Genomic DNA, 21,520 nt, shown 5'->3' with positions numbered 1-21,520 from the left:
GTGCAGCGGGGGAAGGGCGCTCGTAGGGGGTTGGATGCAGAACCTGGCCTTTGGTCAGGCCGGTCAGCCAACCCAATGGGGGTGTGGCTGTCCGTGGGCAGTTTGACACAGGGCCTGGTCGTACATATGGTGGAAGGCCATATGCGGCATGAGGTTGTTTCCTTGTGAGTGAAGACCATGCACTGCGGCAACTTGCTGGCCCACAGGATGTGGCCGCAAGACAGGCTCTGGAGCCAACCCACGCTGCGCACATCTGAATTAATTGTGTGATGTGGGGTTGCCTGTCTGTGAAGTGTTGGATGCAGGGCCTGGCTGCAGACCAGGCACTTCAGCCAACCCCATGCTGCACACAACTGAAATTTGAGTGAGAACGTAACATTTTAAACAAAAAAAAACCACAATTTATTTTGTTGTTATTCAAGTGGGGTGTGCACCTCCACCTCAACGCTACATGGGGAGACCGTATTGAGCGCCACAATAGGGTCGCGACTCCATCCACGTGGGAAATAAAATGATTTTGCCATTCTAGAACTCATAAAGGATCTCTAAGACACCCCTACAATACACCCATGGGGGCGAAAGTATTTCTATCCTGACCCCTTCTATGCTTTCCCCCGGGACTGGCTCAGCTTCATAAAATGGCGGCACAACATTTTCCACAGCTTATGGCCGGCCAATTAAAGCACTCCTCCTGCCGTGTGGGTACGCGTAGCACCACGTCGGGGCAACGGATCTTCTGTGTCCCTCTATATACAAATTTGCATTTATTTTGATAAATTCACAACTACTGAGCGGATTTACACCAAATCACAAAAAGGCACTTCCCTGGACCAACATCTACCTTTCTGCCAAATTTGGTGTACTTCGGTTAAACAGTTCGGGCTGTAGCCATGTCTGAAGTTCCTAATAACGGGGAAATTCATTTTGGAACCCCCCCATTTTTCTCCGCCCCCACTTGACAGATCACCCCAAAACTTTCACTACAACAGCCGAAGTGAATGGCAAACTAGTTTTACATTTTTTTGCAAGGATTCATCAAACTAAGCTAACATAATTGGCAAATGCAAAAAATTTTCTTCCTATGGAAACTACATCCTAACTATAACTACCTACTGGTGACTGGCAGTCGGGAATATAGTGAAAACAAACAAAGGTTACATTGACCGTTCTGCTCCCTGTGGACTCGGCCGCTCCCCACGCTGCTCCCTGACTCGCCTTGCTTCCCTGCTGGGTATCGTTACGCAGCTCGCTTTGGCCGCCACTACATTGCTGCTTGAAACTGCCTTGATTTATCTGCATCGCGCTAATCCGTATACTATTGATTATTTACATTTACTGTTTTGCATTCATTTAAATATTCTGCGCCGCTCCGCTGCTTGCCCTGGCCGCTGCTGCCTGCCTGGCATCACATTTCCTTTTGCCGCTTTGCGCTGCGTGTCACTGAGGTTACTATCGATTTCTGCAGGTACAGTGCAGCTGATCGATCCTGTGAGACCGTCGGCCATTTTGTTGTTGTTGTTGTTGGTCGCCCTGCCCTAGTCTCCACCCCGCTCCCGCCTTCCCAGCTGACCCGCCCTCGCCCCTCCCCCCCCTCACCACCATATATGACAGGAGCTGTCGCGCGCAGCATTCACGCGCAGCGACCGCGCCCCATTCGCGCCGAAGGTGCGCCAAAGGTAAGCCCGTCTACGCCCGTCCGCGCCTGGACCGCGCCCAGCGCCAGAGCCCCTGGTCCTCGCAATGCCCAGCCCTCCCGCATTACTTACGACGCCTCCACCCTCCTAGCCCTTAACCCCGGCCGACTCCCCAACTGCGTCCAAGCCGCTCCCGGACACATCCATGGACCCTTCTCCTGCTACTCCTGCAAGTTCGACGGCACCAAGAACAACTCCTCATCTACGAATACACAACAGATATCTGACCCCAACCACCTACAATGCATCCTGCTCAACACCCGCTCGGTCCATAGGCACACCATCGACCTCTGGAATCTACTAGACACCATATCTCCGGACGTCGCCTTCCTAACAGAAACATGGATGAACGCCACATCAGCCCCAGACATCACCATTGCCATCCCGGAAGGCTATAAGATCGTTCGCAAGGACCGTACCGGCCAAACAGGAGGAGGCATCGCTATCGTCCATAAGAAATCCATCCGCATCTCAACCAGCTCAGACGTCAATCTCGCCAACACCGAACACCTTCACTTCCAGATCCACATCGACCCCAAGACCACACTCAGAGGCACCCTCCTTTACAGGCCACCAGGACCCCGCGCACAATTTAGTGAAGACATCACGGACTTCATCACTCCACACGCGCTCCCCTCCGAGGATTACATCCTTCTGGGAGACCTCAACTTTCACCTTGAAAAGAACAACGACCGCAACACCACCACCCTTTTGGACAACCTCGCCAACCTCGGACTTAAACAACTGGTCACTACCCCCACCCACATCGCAGGTCACACACTCGACCCTATCTTCACCTCCAGCAAACATGTCTCCTTCAGCCACACCACAGCTCTCCTTTGGACTGACCACAGCTGTGTTCACTTTACCTACAACAAGCCCACATCCAACAACCACCCCCAACCCACTCTGCAAAGAAACTGGAACAAAATCACCATCGACCAGATCTCCTCATCGCTTCTTCAAAACCCCCCTGCCCACTCCCCAAACCCAGACCAAGCAGCCACCAACCTCACCCAATGGTTATCCAACAGCGCCGACATCCTAGCACCACTGAAAAAACGACAAATCAAACTAGGCAGCAAGAAGGCCTCCTGGTTCAACGATGATCTTAAGAAATCCAAGAAACTCTGTCGCTCCCTTGAGAAGGCCTGGAAAAAAGACCCAACCACCAGCACCAAGGACGCCTTCAAAAACGCCACCCGCATACACCACCAACTGATCCGGAATGCCAAGAAAGCCGCTTTCAAGGACCGACTAGATAACAACGCCCACAACAGCAAGGAACTATTCAACATCGTCAAGGAATTTACCAACCCCTCGGCCAACTCCAACGACATCACCCGCTCTCAAGCCCTATGCGACTCCCTAGCCTCATTCTTCCACAACAAAATTGCAGACATCCACAACAGCTTCGACAACCGACCCGAAGACCAACCCACCCAACCCCCTGCAGAACCCCCACCCCCCCTGAACATCCTCAATGACTGGAAGCCAATCTCCACTGAGGACACCATCCGCCTGATGAACTCTATCCACTCAGGATCCCCCACAGACCCATGCCCTCACCACATCTTCAACAAAGCAGACTCCATTATAGCACTGCACCTCCGAGACGTCATCAACTGCTCCCTCAACTCCGCAACCTTCCCGGAAAGCTGGAAACATGCCGAACTCAGCGCCCTCCTGAAGAAACCCACAGCTGACCCCACCGAACTCAAAAACTACCGCCCTATCTCACTCCTTCCATTCCCGGCCAAAGTCATTGAGAAAGCGGTCAACAACCAGCTCGCCGCATTCCTCGAAACCAACAAATCCTTCGACTCCTCACAATCCGGCTTCCGAGCTAAGCACAGCACTGAAACCGCCCTCATCGCAGCAACAGACGACATTCGAACTCTACTGGACAATGGAGACACAGTCGCCCTCATCCTCCTCGACCTCTCCGCAGCCTTCGACACGGTCTGTCAAAGCACCCTTTTACAACGCCTCAGAAACGTCGGAATCCAAGGAAAAGCACTGGAATGGATCACCTCGTTCCTCACCGGAAGAACCCAGAGAGTCCGCCTTCCACCATTCAAGTCAGAGGCCACTGAAGTCATCTGCGGCGTACCACAAGGATCTTCACTCAGCCCCACCCTCTTCAACGTATACATGAGCCCCCTCGCGATCATCGCACGCCAACACAACCTCAACATCATCTCCTACGCCGACGACACTCAACTGATCCTATCACTCACCAGAGACCCTAATACCGCCAAAACCAACCTGCATGAAGGAATGAAAGAAGTAGCCGAATGGATGAAGCACAGCCGCCTGAAACTGAACTCAGACAAAACAGAAGTCCTTATCCTAGGCACCTCCCCCTCCGCCTGGGATGACTCTTGGTGGCCAGAGACCCTTGGAAAAGCACCCATCCCGACGGACCACGCACGGAACCTGGGCGTCATCCTGGACTCCTCACTCTCGATGAACAGACAAGTCAACGCCGTTTCTTCATCTTGCTTCAACATTCTTCGCATGCTCAAAAAAACATTTCGCTGGATCCCCACCAAAACTAGAAAAACAGTCACCCACGCTCTGGTCACGAGCCGACTGGACTACGGAAACACCCTCTACGCCGGTACCACCGCAAAACTCCAGAAAAAACTCCAACGCATCCAGAACGCTTCAGCCAGGCTCATATTAGACATCCCGCGTAAAGAACACATCTCTGATCACCTGAAAAACCTCCACTGGCTCCCCGTCAATAAGAGGATTACTTTCCGGCTTCTAACCCACGCACACAAAGCACTCTACGAAATCGGACCCGAATGCCTCAACACACGACTGTCCTTCTACACCGCCCCTCGCCAGCTACGATCCTCCAACCAAGCCCTTGCCACTGTACCTCGCATCAACAAAACCACCATGGGAGGTAGATCCTTCTCCTACCTGGCAGCTAAAACCTGGAACTCACTTCCCACTCACCTTCGCCTTACTCAGAACCACCTAGCATTCAGAAAGCAACTTAAAACGTGGATATTTGACAAGTAATTCCCCACCCTTCTTCAAGCGCCTTGAGACCCTCTGGGTATGTAGCGCGCTATATAAATTTATTGACTTGACTTGACTTGACATTGATGTTATAATTATGTATGGCAATGATATATTCGCTAACATTAAGGAATTTCTTTTAACAAACAACTCCACAACTACTGACCGGATTTACAGCAAATCACAAAATGGCACTTCCCAGGACCAACATCTACCTTTCTGCCAAATTTGGTGCACTTCCATTCAGCAGTTCGGGCTGTAGCCATGTCTAAAGTTTCTATTAACATGGGGAATACGCATTTTGGGAGCCCCCCCCCCCCTTTTTCTCGGCCCCGCTTGACAGATCATCCCAAAACTTTCACTACAACAGCCAAAGTGAGTGGCAAACTAGTTTCACATTTTTTTGCAAGGATTCATCAAACTAAGCCAACGTAATTGGCAAATGCAAAAAATTCTCTTCCTATGGAAACTACATCCTAACTATAACTACCTACTGGTGACTGCCATTCGGGAATATAGTGAAAACAAACAAAGGTTACATTGATGTTATAATTATGTATGGCAATAATATATTCGCTAACATTAAAGAAAAACTAGAAAGTCACTTAAAAAAACAAAGGTTAACACGATGTTATACTTAAGGTGTTAAAATAAGAAAAAACAAACATTTAAGAAACCAAAAAAATTCAAATTGACAAGTTATAGTTTACTGGGCTAACTAAAACACTTGTCATACACTGCTTATGACCTTCCATACTACATCACTCATGACATTTCAAATGTTTGTGCAGTGATGGGCTGGCCACATCCTGGCCCTGGAGCCTACCTCTTGCAGATATGGTGAACTCCTTGCAGATCGCGGCCAAAGAACAGGACCTGTGGCCAACCGTCACGGGCACCCAACCCACATTTTGGGCCTCATTTATTAGTCCCTACCGGCACTATTGCGCCGCAGAAATGTCACGTGTTGGATGTTCCCTTGGGGCAATGTGCCACTGGCATATTTATACGGCCACATAAAGCTGTGGCTTTTCATGGCTATATGAATATGTGCCCCTTTCATGCAGAAAAATGTGTGAAAGGGACGTTCCATGGGTGTTGCTGAGGTTGTTCGCAGCAACATTCATGGCTTTTTGACACTGCCCCAGATTTCTGAGAAATTGTAAGTCTGAGGCACCACCCAAAATGTATGCCTCCCCAGGGGAGGCGTAAGTAAGGCACAACGAGAAGAAATATCTTTATTTCTCTTTGTTTTTCCTTTTTCTATATGTGCTGTGTTCACATAGAAAAAGGAAAAAGCCTCTTGTGATTGTTTTTGTGCAGTAAGGTTTCCCTTCCTGCACAAAATGAATCATCCCCGCAACGCAGACACACTTGCACCATGGCGCAAATATGCCTGCATTGGCACACGGCAGCCCATAGTAGATTGAGTGGAGTAGATTGGAGTGAAGTAGATTGGTGGATTAGAGTAGCATAGAATGGAATGGAGTGGGATAGATTGGGGACGCTTGTTGTGAGGTAGATTGGAGTGGTGCACCAGCAAAGGGGAAAAAACAGGAATGCATTGTATCTTATAGATAACTTATAGATATGATGCATTCCCTCCCTTTTCTTTTGCCATAGGGCAGCGCAACAGCAAGGCCTGCTGCAATGCCCTATGGCAAAAACCCATATATGAGGCCCTTTGTTTATATCAATTTGTTTAATTTGTTATGGTTACATTGGTACTACTGCAGTACCCTCTGGTCAAACATTACCAAAAGCTCCTGTGGGATTACCACAGTACCTCATGGATGTGCTGCGCTGAGTTTTGCAGGTGTTCCACAGTATACATGGCACAATTTGTTTTTATTTTGGCCATTGGGGGTGGGTCAATCTGGGTCCTCCCACAAGTTCTGGGGGATAAGGTGTCCCAACCCTGTCCCATATATACTATTTTTAAAACATTTTCAGGGTCCTGCAATGGTGGCTGCAACATTTTCCTGAGTTGCCGCCAGCCAATCAGATTGCCTAGTAAAGCGAGAGAGGACCTAGTCCAGTGGTACAGAAATAGCCGACAGGAGAACTAGCTCCCTCCGCCAATCAGATGGCCCTATATTTCACATTGTCAGTACTGTGGGACTCCACAGAACCAATTGCCCAGATGTTCCTAACTTTTTAACCCATTCAAGCTCTTAGGAGAAAAGAGGAGGCACTGGAGTGGAGAGTGTGAGACCAGTAATCCTTATTCCTACCTTACTATTATTTTCAGAAAGAACGAAAATCACAACTTTAATGTTTTTCCATAGATCTATCAAATTAATTTCCTCTTGTTCCTCAGGAGACCCATTAGGAGGAGACAGAAGGGGATAAGAACAGTATGCCAGAAAGTTACGGCACTTGATGAGACATCTACGTCAACAATTCAGCATATAGAACCCTGAAGCAGTAGAGAGGGAGGAGGGCATTGATAACTGACTGGGCCTCAAATCTGTTCCCTATCTTTAAGACTGGGCTAAAGAACAAGATGAAATCCAGCAGGTTAAAAGTAAGGAGAAATACCCTGCACAGGATGTCTACTTCAATATACTTCACCCCTAGGATGTAAATAGGTAAGACAGAAAGAAGGCTAGCCTGGCACTGAGCATCAATGGCACAGCAGAGTTTGCAGGGCCTTGAACCTGATGCTCCCTGATTGTTTATATGGGCCTTAGTGACCTGCTTTCCCATTCTGATCCTAAGCACATGTCCGCTTGGTTGGTGGGGGAGAACAGATTTGCAAAATGGATCCTATCACTCCCTGACAGGACCAAAGATTTTGACCAGATTAGGTCCCCAGAGTTGCTCCCCAGCCTTTCATGCTGACTAGGAGGAGGGTCTAATCTAATCCATTACCCTTGGCCTGCTTCTCCAGAACTGATTAGCACTACAGGGCAGCAAAGATCGCATTACACTAAGGTCAGCTACCAGTGGGATTGGACATACCATTGGTTGCATGTGGAGTTTGGCCTAAAGCACCACAATAACAAAAGATATTTGTAAAGTGCACATTCACCCAGAAGGGTATCTTGGAGCTGAATGTAAGATTATCATTGTTACCAAACTCAATGGTACTCATTTTATCGACCTCAGAAGGATGAAAGGCTGAGTACACCCACTGGGATTTGAACCTGTGGCCATGATGTCAAACACAGGCCCCCATGGTCACATTAGTCCACTAAACCACCAGACCTGGATGAGACATGCTTCCCAGCCTCCACATACTTGCAGCCTTTATCTCCATGGTGTCACTAATGCAAGATCTGGATTAGGACTGCGGTGGAGGAAGTGAATCCTTATCAGCAAATGTGTCAGTCATTTTGACTCTGAACATCAGGTCTTGGGGTGCTACATGACTGAAGCCTGGCAGTCATTAGTGACACAAAAGAACATTGCTTACTAATCATGTCTCATGATCTGCTTTTTCAATGAGACAGTTGTCTAATTAGGCCCATATGGATCCCTTCATCACACAGAACATCTGCAAGGTGACCAGGTTCTGGATAACCGTATTTGGAACAGAGCTGAGGCTTGAAGGGTGGCCCCTGAATGGGAGCAGATCCACAGGGATACCTTATCTTAGGAACAGTTTACATAAAACTTTCCTATGTGCTGCCCTACATGGTACAGAGCGGTACAAAAGGGGGTGGTGATGGACGGAGCATCTGAACCAATCAAACACTCACACCCAGTCAACAGATCTGGGTTTAATCCATCACCATTATTTAGCCCACTCTGCCATCCCAGTTCAGACATGGCCATATGCAAATCAGTCTGACCCTGTGCCTCATGGGAACAGCCCAGCCCGAACTGCCAAACCATGTGAAGTAGTGTGGCTCACTGGTTAGAGGCGGCAGACCCGAGAGCAGAGGACGGCCCGGGACCAGGGTTCGATTCCCGACGCGGCAGGTTTCTGGACCAGGGTCAGCGGACTCGATAATTCTCTCGCCTCGGTGCCCACTCTGATCAGCGATCACACTCGGCAACTCTGGGCATTAACTTACCTCATCTTCACTAACGGCCCCACCAGACCGCCGGGGATGCCTGGCCTCACCCTGGAGATACCCATTAAGGGACCATCTCTCAGGGAAACCAGGAAGGGTTTCGCAGCGGTCGAAGCGCGGAGGTACCCCTTCGGGAGTGATTCCAGCGCTATATAAGCACACAATTAATTAATTAATTATATAAGCACACAATTAATGTCTTCCCTGGACCAGAAACAAGCTTCCGAGGACCGGTTTCTGGCATTTCAGCCGTCTTCAGCCCGGCTTGCTTGAATCCAGTGGCAAAGTGAGCAAGGGACTCACGTCTCAGCATACCCTGCCAACTTATGGCAAACAAAGCAGTACAAAAGGGGGTGGTGATGGACGGAGCATCTGAACCATCAAACACGCACACCTAGTCAACAGATCTGGGTTTAATCCATCACCGTTCTTTAGCCCACTCTGCCACCCCAGTTCAGACATGGCCATATGCAAAGCAGTCTGACCCTGTGCCTCATGGGAACAGCCCATCCCGAACTGCCAAGCCATGCCTTCCCTGGACAGGAAACTAGCTTCCGAGAACCAGTTTCTGGCATTTCAGCCGTCTTCAGCCCGGCTTGCTTGAATCCAGGGGCAAAGTGAGCAAGGGACTCACGTCTGAGCATACCCTGCCAACTTATGGCGAACAAAGCGGTACAAAAGGGGGTGGTGATGGACGGAGCATCTGAACCAATCAAACACTCACACCCAGTCAACAGACCTGGGTTTAATCCATCACTGTTCTTTAGCCCACTCTGCCACCCCAGTTCAGACATGGCCATATGCAGATAGGGCACAGGGTCAGACTAATTTGCATATGGCCATGTCTGAACTGGGGTGGCAGAGTGTTTGATTGGTTCATATGGTCCGTCCATCACCACCCCTTTTTGTACCACTACATGGTACAGAGACAACAAATTAGCCTTGAATGTTTGGCCAAATAGTGAAAAAACCTGCATAATTTTAACATACCTCTTTCCTTTTGTCCTAGTTTACCGTTTTTAAGAATTTCTAGAACACAAAATAAAATATGCTTGTTAACAAAACATACATCACAATATTATGAGTCTCATATTCCTAAAACTGTTTCGGATGTTTATTTTAGAGCTTTATATTTTCTTGATTTTGGCACCAAAATGTGTCTTAATGGTGTTGTTTCTATTTTTTCAATTGATGCAATTTCTATATTTGCAAAGTAAAATAACATGCAGTGGTGCCAACCCCAACAAGCATTGGAAAAGCCAATAGGTCTTGCCTATGCAAGAACTATTGGCTTTAGCAATATGTTTTAGCCATGTTGTACACCAGTGTGGCTGTTGTTCATTATGGCTAAGGTTAGTGGTATGGGGTAGATTGGAGTGGGGTATATTGGCGTACAGCGGGGGTGGGGTAGAGTGGGTTAGAGAGGAGTGGGGTGAAATGGGTTAGAGTGTAATGTGGTGGATTGGGGTAGATTGGAGTGAGGTGTAGATGGATATTTTGGATTGGGTAGATTGAAATGGGTGAGTTGAGTAGATTGGTGTGGGGTAGATTGAACTGGGGTAGATCGGGGTGGAGTGGGGTAGATTGGAGTGAGGTGGAGAGGGATATTTTGGATTGGGGTAGATTGAAATGGGTGAGTTGCGTTGATTGGAGTGGGGTAGATTGGTGGATTAGAGTAGCATAGAATGGAATGGAGTGGGATAGATTGGGGAAGCTTGGAGTGAGGTAGATTGGAGTGGTGTAGGGTACATTGGGATGGGGGGGAGTTAGACAGGAGTGGGGTAGATTAGGGTAGAGGGGGACATATTGTAGTGGAGTTGAGTAGATTGGAGTGGATTGGAGTGCTGTATATTAGTGTGGGGGAGGGGGTGGATTGAATTGGGGTAGATTGGGGGAATGGAGTTGATTGAGGTGGAGTGATGTGGATAGGAGTGGAGTGGGGTAGATGGAAGTGGAGTGAGGTAGTTTGTAGTGTGATATGGATTGTGGTAGATTGGAGTGGGGTAGAGTGGACAGGGTTAGATTAAAGAGGGTAGATTGGAATGGAGAGTGGTAGTTTGGAGTAGTGTAGATTAGGGTGCATTGGTGTAGATTGAGTGGGATAGTTTGGGGGATTGTGGAAGGGTAGATTGCAGTGATGTGGGGAAGATTGGAGTAGAGTGTGGTAGATTGGAGTGAGACAGATAGGAGTGGGGTAGTTTGGAATGTGGTAGAGTGAGGTAGATTTGAGTTGAGTAGTTTGGAGTGGAATTGGATAGAGTGGTGTGGGCTAGATTGGGTTATGGGGGGTAGCTGGAGTGGATTGGATTGGAGTAGATTAGAGTGGGGTGTATTGGATGGGATAGATTGGAGTAGGCTAGTTTGGGGTGGAGTGGGGTAGGGCAGAGTGGTTAGATTTGACTGGTGTCGGGTAGATGTGGGTGGATGTGGTAGTATAGTAGTTCAGTGGAGTGGAGTAGATAGGTGGAATAGAATGGAGTGTGGTAGTTTGGGGGTGGAGTGAAGTGAAGTGGGTTAGAATGTGTGGATTAGAATGGGTAGATTGGAGTGGGGTAGATTGGGATAGGGTGGAGTGGGGCAGATTGGATTTGAGTGGGGTGGAATAGAATTGGGTAGATTGAAGTGGAGTCAAGATTGGTGTGGAGTAAGCTAGATTGGGGAAGGATGGAGTGGGGTAGCTTGGAGTAAAGCTTGAAGGAGTAGATAAGGGTGGAGTGGGGAAGTTTGGTTGTATTGGAGTTGGGTCGATCGGAATGGGGTGAGGGAGATTGGAATGGGTTAGATTGAAGAGGCATGACTGAAGTGGAGTGGACTGGAGTCGAGTGGGGCAGATTGAATTAGATTTGAGTGGGGAAGAGTGAGGTGGGGTAGATTGCAGCGGAGGGGAATGTGGTGAAGAGGAGTGGTCTGGAGTAGAGTTGAGTACAGTAGATTTGAGTGTAGTAGATGGAGTAGATTAGAGTGGGGTAGATTGGGGTAGGGTGGATTGAGGTGAGGTAGATTAGGGAGGGTAGATTGGAGTAGAATACATTGGGTGGAGTGGGTTGGATTGGAGTGGTTTGGAGTACATTTGAGTGAAGTGTGGTAGCCTGGAGTGAAGTGAAGTGGGGTAGATGTGGGTATAGTGGAGTGTGCTAGAGTGGAGTGTGGTATATTGGGGGAGTGGGGTAGATTGGAGTGATGTGGGGTAGGTTGTGATGGGTTGGGTTAGATTGAAGTGGGGTAGAGTGGGCAAATTGGGGTAGAGTGGGGAAGATTAGGGTAGAGTGGGGTAGATTGTATTGGGGTAGATTGAATTGGGGAGATTGGAATGGAGTGGGGAGATTGGGGTGGAGTGGGGTAAATTGGAGTGGAGTGGGGAAGATTTGAGTAGAGACTGGTAGACTGGAGTGAGGGTGATTGAAGCGAAGTGAAATGGGGTAGGTGTGAGAGGGGTAGAGTGGAGTGGTGTAGATTGGAGTGGAGTGGGGAAGACTGGATGATTTGAAGCGTGGTATATTGGAGTGGAGTGGGGTAGATTGGAGTGGGGTAGATTGTGGTAGAATGGAGTGCAGTAGATTGTAGTGGAGTGGGGTAGATTGGAGTGGTGTGGGGTAGATTAGAGAGGAGAGGATTTGGATAGATTGCAGTGGAGTTTGGAGTGGAGTGGGGTAAATTTGGAATGGAGTGAGGAAAAGTGGACTGGGGTAGGCTGGAGTGGAGTGGAGTAGAGTGGAGTGAAGCAGGGTAGATTGGACTGGAGTGGTTTGTATTGGGGTACATTGCAGTGGGATCGATTAGGGTAGATTTTAGTGGGGCTGATTGGAGTGGTTTTAAGTGGGATTAGACTGGGGTAGATTGACCAGAGCAGGGTAGATTTGAGTGAAGTGGGGTAGATTGGAGTGGAGTGGGATGGATTGGAGTGGGTGCATCGTAGTGGGGTGGGGTGGATTTCAGTGGCTGGGGTGGAGTGGAATGAAGTCAAGTGGGGTGGACTGGAGTAGAGTGGAGTAGACTGGAGTAGATAGGGGTAGACTGGAGTAGGGTAGACTGGTGTAGGGTAGATTGGGGGGGTAAATAGGAATCAGGTAGATTGGGGTGGAGTGGAGTGGGGTCGATTGAAGTGAGATTAGACTGAGGTACATTGGAGCAGAGCAGGGTAGATTGGACTGGAGTGGTTTGTATTGGGGTACATTGCAGTGGGGTGGATTAGGGTAGATTGGAGTGGGGTAGATTGGAGAGGGGTAGACTGGATTGGAGAGAGGTAGATTGGATCTTGGTGGGGTAGAGTGGAGTGGGATAGATTGGGTTAGGGTGGGGTAGATTGAAGGTGGGTAGATTGTGGTGGTGTTGTGTAGATTGGGGTTGGGTGGGGTGGATTGGGGTGGGGTAGGTTGGGTGGAGTGGAGTGGGGTAGATTGGGGTAGATAGTTGTAAAGTGGGGTACATTAGTTTGGAGTAGAGTGGGATAGATTGGAGTGGAGTAGGGTGGAGTGGAGTGGAGTTGAGTGCAACATATTGGAGTGGGGTAGAGTGGATTGGGAATAGTGGTGTGGATGGACGTAGAGTGGAGAGGCATGTTGTGTCATGGAGTGAGTGGCATGGATTGGAGTGGCGTGGAGTTCAGTTGCGTGGCAAGTCGCAGAGTATCTTAGAGTGGAGGGGCGTAGAGTGGATTGGAATATCATGGAGTGGAGTATGGTAGAATGGTGTGCCATGAAATGGAGTGGAATGGCATAGAGTGGAATAGTGTTGTGTTGGGTATGCATGGTTTGATAACTCACTGGCAGGACAAAAACACATTTTCAATTGACATGACCATTACATTTGCACCAAAATACGGTTTTACTGCACACAAATTATTTGCTTCCACTACACTTTAGAATTACAAAAAATGTGCTTTATTTGTACTAATTCTGATATATTATGAAACTTCAACACAGTTCTTTTTTTTGTTGTGTGCTAGAAAAAAACATCCCACACACAGACACACACTCCTCCTACATGGATTGCCACATATATTCACTTACTTTGAAGTCATAAAAAATAAACACCAAGCTCCAAAGAAGAGAAAGCCTGACATGTGACCCCTGTATTTGAATGACCAGCAAATGTGACAATATAAGAACACGATTTAAAGGCCTGTTTTCAGAAAGAAAGTGTGTGAAAGAATAAGGTTTGGTTAACAGGAGGGATAAACTTAAGCTGGACAGCCTAAAGCAAATAAAGCCGGCAAATAGAAAGCCAGAAAATGTGAGTTATAAACCACAAAGCCAATAGTATGAAAGAGGCAGAATGCATTCCTAGGTCAGCTTTCTAAATGTACCCAAGATGACAAGGCAGCTGCACATTCTGGTAGGCTTCAACCTAAAAAGCATTCATGGTACTCCTATAGTACTCCACATATACTTAAATACCTTTGTGAATGGGGGCGGACCTTGCCTGGCCTAAAGATGGCCGCTAACTACAGAAGCTCTGTATGCTGCTTTCAATATCCTTTATTTATCCGCATCACTCCCAGGGGCAGCCGCCGAGAAGGAAGCGCCATTGATGCCACTGACGACGAGCTCCCTAGTGATATAAAAGTCATCCCAAAGTGAGCAGCAGAAGCAAAGTTGGCGGCGACTGCGATTTGAGGCTTAACGTCGCAAGGAGACGCAACCAGGCAAGCCGCCTGAGGCAGTGCCTGACAGAGTAATTGCTGGCTTGTCACCGGCGTGCAGCTCATCAACCGGGTCCCCCATCTGGCGACAAACACTGAGTTGCGGTGAGTAGAGGTGCGTGCAATTACCTAGCTGCCGGTCCTGGGCATGACTGAGAGACACGGACTGAGCTCGGGCCTCCATGGGGTGCGCCGTGAGGTTGAGGATGGCTTCCATGCCCGCTCTGGATCACGGTGCAAGTGCCCATTAAAGGTGCGATGTGCAGGTAAATATACCTTGAGCCTTTTTCCTGAGTCGGATTGTGGTGCTGGATATTGGAGGGGTCGATCCCCGACACCGGAGCCCTCTGGCGGAATTCACATGCACAGCTTGCGGCGAAACTGGCGCGCAGAGGCTGAAAAACGCAGATAAAAGTGGCATGGTGGGACCTGGTTGAGCTACTTTCTCTATTGCACGTTTACCGCAGTTGTGCTGCGATGTGGAGTGTTTCTTCTCCCTGCAGAACTACGCAACATTAGCCTCTAGTACTAAGACTCAGGCCTAAATTTCAAAGCAACATAGTGGGGCGACACCAATAAGGCCCGAGCAGGATATAGGACAAGCACAGGCCTTCCCAGTTGCTGAGGCCCTCGGAGAAAACATACCAATGACTTTGCGGCTCACTGCGGGCTCTCGTCACAACTGATTCAGCGGTTCCGCAATTATCGAGGGCTGCAACAAGATGGTCAAATTAGACAAGACGCAACCTAAATTTCTATTCAAGCAACTCAAGTCCAGGCTCAGGGAGGAAACTGCAGACAACACTTCGACTATGCCCATTGATGAACCTGAATACAGTGGGGATATCAAGCAAATACAAACAGCGATGCAAAAGAGTTTATCAACAATTGACGGTAAAATAGATTCATTATCATACAGAATGGACCAAATGTCCGAAAGACTACATGAGCATTCTGAATGCCTGGACATGGCAGAATGCCGAGTCTCGGAAGTAGAAGAAGCACAGACGGACACCGACAATGCACAAAGGCAAATGGGTAAAATCCTAACTCTCCTGCAAGACAAGGCGGAAAGACCTGGAGGCTAGGTCGCAATGCAGTAACCTATGCACAGTGGGCCTTCCGGAAACCACAGCAACAGGAGTAATGGAGGTATTTGTTGAAAAGTTACTTACCAACTTGCTGGGATGTGACGTTTTTCATCCATGTTTGTTGTGGAATGAGCACATCGCTCCTTGGGCCCTAGGCCTCCTCCAGGTGCTCCATTGCGACCTATCATAGCAAAACTGCTCAACTACAGGAATAGAGACACTGCTTTGATAAAGGCAAGCAAAATGGGGAAACTTTGATTCGAGGGCTCCTCCATTTCCTTGTTTCCAGACTTCACACTTAAGGTACAAGAGGCAAGAAGGCAGTTCACACCAATGAAAAGCAAGCTACGTGAGCAGCACATAGAATATGCAATGCTGTACCCGGCAAAGCTATGAGTTAACTTTAATGGTAAAGCAAGGATCTTCACAGACCCCAAGTCCCTCCAAAAGGCCCTTAAGGAGCTGAGCAAACCCGACCTACCAAAGAAAAGCTCGGCTACTGCGGATGAAGCAGAAGGCCACATTGGCGATCTTGAAGAGAACGACTGACACTGAACTGATCTCACCTGGCCTCTAAAATAATTTCAGCCGAAGGTTATTGAAGATATAACCAGGTTGGTGTGGGGTGCTATGTGTGGTGCTCACGTCTGTGGCAAGCTAAGTGGGGCGCTATCATACTGGCAGTGGATAATGAGTGGGTGGGTTGCGCCACCCACAATATGAGAGCTTAGACATCACCCATTTGACTCTGAGGACTGTTTTGGAGAGATACACTGCCTGGGTGGAATGCTTCAATTGATGCCTGGTGTGGGTAGTGCTCCCCCAGATGAGTGACTTTTACTTGCAAATGGTGGCCGGAGTGGCTCTGGCAAAGGTTGAGGTACTCACCATTAACATCTTCCCCTGCGTGTCACGCATTGTTTGGTTGAACGTTGCATACCTTTTATTTCTGTATATTCCTGCGAAAGCGCTAGGGAGAGTTTTTTGTTGATTTCTGGGGGTGGGATATTGTCCGTTCATGCTCGGTTGGGTAATGCATGGCGTGAGTGGGGGATTGAGGGTTATTAGTTTTGATTTCACAGCGTGCATAGACAGGATAGATGCAGGAATTGACATCAGGTGGCTTAGTATATTACGAACAACAAAAGCAAATAGAACCAGAGCGGCACAGGGCCAAATCACAGACACATAATAGGATTTATACCCTGGAATGTCAGAGGCATAAATGATTATAGAAAGCTGCGCAAGATAATGGCCTACCTAAAAAGACATGACATCGATGTGGCTCTGCTTCAAGAGACACACTTGACCCCACATAGCTGCATGCTTACAAGGAGGCGGCTCCTCTGTGCATTCCAGGTGGCTGGATTCACTTCGCATGCCAGAGGGATAATCACCTGGGTTAATCCAAATTCAGGGATCTCTTTAAACAAACTAAAAGTAGATCCATATGGTAGATGTGCAATTTCTAGGTGCCAAGGGAAAGGCTTAGATGTACTGGTTGTCAACATATATGGCCCGAATTATGACGACCCTCAATTTTATAGGTCATTACTCACACAAACACAAGGAGGCTCGTCATTTATGGGGAGGTGACCTAAACTGTGTGTTAGATCCACTACTGGATAGATCGGAGGTCCATCTAGATGCCTGTCAGCAGTAGCAAAAATGATATGTGATAGAGCCACTGAGTTGGACATGATTGATGTCTGGAGAGCTGGGTCCCCCGGGAAGGGTGGGTTTTCATCTCAATGCTCATCCTATAGGCCTCTTTCACTTCTAAATGTGGATACAAAGATATTTGCCAAAATCCTAGCATATAGACTAGCGCCACTGCTTCCGACTTTAGTGCACCCTGAACAAGCGGGATTCGTGCCAGGCCGCACATTAATGTACAACCTAAGAACTGTGTTCGGGGCTATACAACACATCAGACCTGACATTAAAGCAGCAGCGGTTTTCTTGGACACTGAAAAAGCGTTTGACTCGGTTGAATGGCCTTTCATGAGGTCAGTAGTGAAGAGATTGGGCATGGGTGATGTCTTTCTTAGACGGGTTTCAGTACTGTACAATCAGCCTGAGGCTAGAGTACGTGTGGGGGATGTTATTACTCCTCCCTTTGTGATTACCCGAGGCACTAGGCAGGGCTGCCTGTTGTCCCCACTACTATATGCAATAATGGCGGAGCCTCTGGCTGGTGCCTTCAGAGAATACCATGGGCTAGGTCCCCCGGGAAGGGTGGGTTCACACACTATTCCACCCCTCATGATCTACACACCAGAATAGATTATTGGCTGATCTCTGGATCGTTGTTGCCTTGTGTTCATGAATGTACGGTGCTACCGCTCTCATTCTCCAATCATTCCCCGATAATATTAGAGGTGGAGATCCCACTGCACTGCGCAACAGCTTTTGCCTGGAGAGTTCCCCTGTACTCCCTACTAGACACAGCTTTCAAAGCCGAGCTGGCTACAGCGATCACATATTTTTTTTACATTAATGTAGGTTTGGTTGAGCTCTTTTATACAGTATGGGAGACATTTAACGTATATATCAGAGGGATAGTAATAAGTAAGCATGCGGGAGTCCTGCACTCCGTTAGGGGCAGACTCTCACTGTTGGAAGGCCAGCTGGGTAGACTAGAACAGGAGGTGCTAGAGGGGGCAGACCCACAGGTTATTGGGGCATTGAAGACAACTCTGGGTGAATACCATGAAGAAGTGGATAATGAATTAAAGCATATGGGAAAATATGCAGTAGCTAAAATGTATGGCGAGGGGGATAGGCCGGGGTCGGTCCTGGTGGCCCTAGCCCGTCGACAAAGAGAAACTGGCATAGTGGCAGAGCTACTAGGGGAGGACGAGTGCCCACTAGGCGAGCCCATGGAAATCGCTAACATTTTCAGAAGTTACTATGGGGAATTATGCAGCTCCAGGGCTGAGGCTGATGACAAAACCATATTAGACTATTTAGAGTACATACAACTACCCTGGCTCACCAAAGAGCACAGAGAATATTTGATGAGGCCTCTTGACTCCACGGAGATACGGATAGCTTTGAATTCTACGAGAGAGGGGAGTGCTCCAGGACAAGATGGACTCACAGTATCCTTCTATAAAGCCAATCAAGAAATACTTGTCCCACATATGTGCACACTGGTCGAAGAAATCAGCAAATCAGGCATTATGCCATATACTATGAGGGAGGCCCTAATCGTTACTCTGCTCAAACCTGGCAAGCCCCCGAACGACTGCTCATCCTATAGGCCGCTTCCACTTCTAAATGTGGATACAAAGATATTTGCCAAAATCCTAGCAAATAGACTAGTGCCACTGCTTCCGACTTTACTGCGCCCTGAACAGGCGGGATCAGTGCCAGGCCGCACATTAACGTACAACCTAAGAACTGTGCTTGGGGCTATACAACACATCAGACCTGATATTAAGGCAGCTGCGGTTTTCTTGGGCCTTTCATGATGACAGTACTGAATGAGTTTGAGTTTGAGTTTAAATCATTTCTAAAGCGCGCGTGCACCTGGCGGTTTCATGGCGCTGTGGATTGCTGAGCCTCAGAGAGCGGGGAGGTCCGGGGGGCAAAGGGAGGAATTATTGTGGGAAAGCTTGTAAAGAGAAAGGTTTTTAGTGACTTTCGGAAGTCAGAGTATTGGGTGGAGGATCTGAGGTGGGCCGGGAGAGAATTCTAGAAGGTGGGGGCGAGTGGGGAGGCCCTCCCCACTTTTTACGTCGAAAGCGGGGAACTGTCAGCAGGTGTTGGGAAGATGAGCGCAGTTACCTTGCGAGGGCATAGGCTTTAATCTCCGAGGAGATAAAGGCAGGGGCGGAGCCTAGCTGAGCCTGAAAAGTGATACAACCCATCTTGAACTGGGAGCGTTCACAGATAGGGAGCCAGTGCAGGGTTTTTAGAAGTGGGGTGACGTGATGAGATTTGGCCAAGTTGTAGACTAGGCGGGCCGCCTGTTTCTGAACCAGCTGTAGTCATCGTACGTTGTATGCGGGCATGCGCAGTATAGAGCGTTGCCGTAGCCTAATCGAGAGATGACCATAGCTAGTACAATAAGTTTTAGAGCAGAGAAAGAAAAGAAGCGGGAGACCTTTCGGATAGTGCGAAGTGAAAGAAAGGAAGAGGACACCACAGAGCTCACCTGGGAGTGCAGAGTGAGTTGATCGTTAAGCTTGATACCGAGCGTTTTAACGGAGGAAGAGGGGGACGGAGGGGGACCAAGGGAAGGGGGCCAAAAGAGGGGAGACCAGGGACTGGTGCAACCACCTGTTAAAACCAGTTCGGTTTTGTCTGGGTTTAATTTCAGGTGGTTGTAATGCATCCAGTCCCTGATGAAGATCATAGTAGATTGGAAGTTAGACATGGAGTCAGGGGATTGAGATAGGGAAAATATAAGCTGGAGGTCATCCGCATAGTTATATACAGAGACCTCCATTTGCTGCAGAGCAAAGATGAGGGGGGCTATATACAGATTAAACAGTAGTGGGGAAAGGGAGGAACCCTGGGGGACCCCACATAGTACCTTCCGTGGATCAGCCGAGAACTCGCCCAAACGCACCGCTTGGATGCAGTCCCTTAGGAAGGAAGACATTGGGCATGGGTGATGTCTTTCTTAGACTGGTTTCAGTACTGTACAATCAGCCTGCGGCTAGAGTATGTGCACGGGATGTTATTACTCCTCCCTTTGTGATTACCCGATGCACCAGGCAGGGCTGCCCGTTGTCCCCACTACTATATGCCATAGTGGCGGAGCCTCTGGCTAGCGCCTAAGGGAGAATACCATGGGCAACGCAGATTACGGTTCCCTGGCCACAATCTAATAATATCGGCATACACAGATGACACGCTACTTTATGTTAGGGACTCAGCAGTAAACTTGACACCAAATGTACGCGAGGTAATACGATTTGTTGGAGTCTCAGGGCGAAATATTAATTGAAATAAATCTATCATATTTCTATTATCTCCAATTATGACACAGTTTGAGCTAGATTTCCCCCTTCAGTGGTCAACTGACCCAGTGCGTTATTTGGATATACAAGTGCACACAGATTTGAAGTTAGTCATAAGGGACAATTATGGCAAGGCCACACCCAAGCTAGAGGAGGACATAGATAGGTGGGTGCGACTCTCATTGTCGGTTGTCTGCCGAATTCCCTTGATGAAAATGGTTATACTACCTTGATTATTATTCCTTTTTATCAACATCCCAATGGTCATTCCGAAACACATTTTCAAGAGATTAAAAGCGCTGATGGTAAGGTTGGCATGAGCGGGTAAGAGCCTGAGTATTAAAATGGATACACTCACACTGGCGTATTCAATGGGGGGGCTGAGCGCCCCAGATCTTGAACTCTATATAATCTTTGGTGTCATGGCCCACAAACCCTCCCCCACCTTCAAATTGAAAAGATCACAGTTGCACCTGACCCTCTCTTTCGGCGTCTGACCCAATCCCCTAATAGACGATATGGTGTGCTAGACTATCAACTCAACGGTACATGCATGGCACAACTTGCTTAAGAAACAAGCTGGTGTGCTACTGTATTCCCCTCGTTTACCAGTAGAATGGTGTCAGTGGCTCTCAAAGAGTACAGAGAGTGAGGTGGTCGGTTCCCTTAAGGCTATCCAAATTCACACAGTGGGTGATTTATTTATGGAAGGAAGGGTCTGCACATGGAAAGAGGCCACATCAAATAGCCAAGACTCTACGCTACTCTCACAGTTTCATTATTCTAGAATCCGGCACACTCTGCATGCTTTGCTTGGTGATGAATACCAAGAACCCCGGAGCTCCTATCCTTCACCTTCTTCCTACACATGAAGTCTCCAAATAAACTGGTATCTAACATATATGATAAGTCGCAGGAGTTTAGGCACACACAATACTCTAAGGCTAGAATGCAGTGGCAACAGATCTCAGTGCCATGCTGGAAGACTCCAAATGGACTCACTGTTGTGAGGTGACGCAGAAAATCTCACTTAATGGCAAGCATAGACTAAAGCATTTCAAGT

At 48.3% G+C, this 21,520-nt stretch overlaps 1 protein-coding gene across 3 annotated transcripts in view; it reads right to left on the bottom strand.

Annotated features, from left to right (window-relative positions):
- The window catches only part of LOC147724011 (mitochondrial enolase superfamily member 1-like), a 376,214-nt gene that overhangs the window by 164,282 nt on the left and 190,412 nt on the right, over positions 1 to 21,520 (bottom strand). For 2 of the 3 annotated variants that reach the window (XM_086965612.1, XM_086965614.1), the window contains exon 7: positions 9,743 to 9,781. The exons of the other annotated variant lie outside the window; for it this stretch is intronic. In XM_086965612.1, coding sequence (XP_086821738.1) covers positions 9,743 to 9,781 — 39 coding nt within the window. The remainder of the gene's footprint in view (positions 1 to 9,742; positions 9,782 to 21,520) is intronic. 3 annotated transcript variants of the gene reach the window in all.

This window comes from Lissotriton vulgaris, chromosome 4_1, assembly GCF_964263255.1.
Source record: "Lissotriton vulgaris chromosome 4_1, aLisVul1.2, whole genome shotgun sequence".
In the NCBI taxonomy this organism is placed as follows: domain Eukaryota; kingdom Metazoa; phylum Chordata; class Amphibia; order Caudata; family Salamandridae; genus Lissotriton; species Lissotriton vulgaris.
Note: the sequence above shows the minus strand (reverse complement) of the source record. Positions and strands in the feature narration are given on the sequence as shown.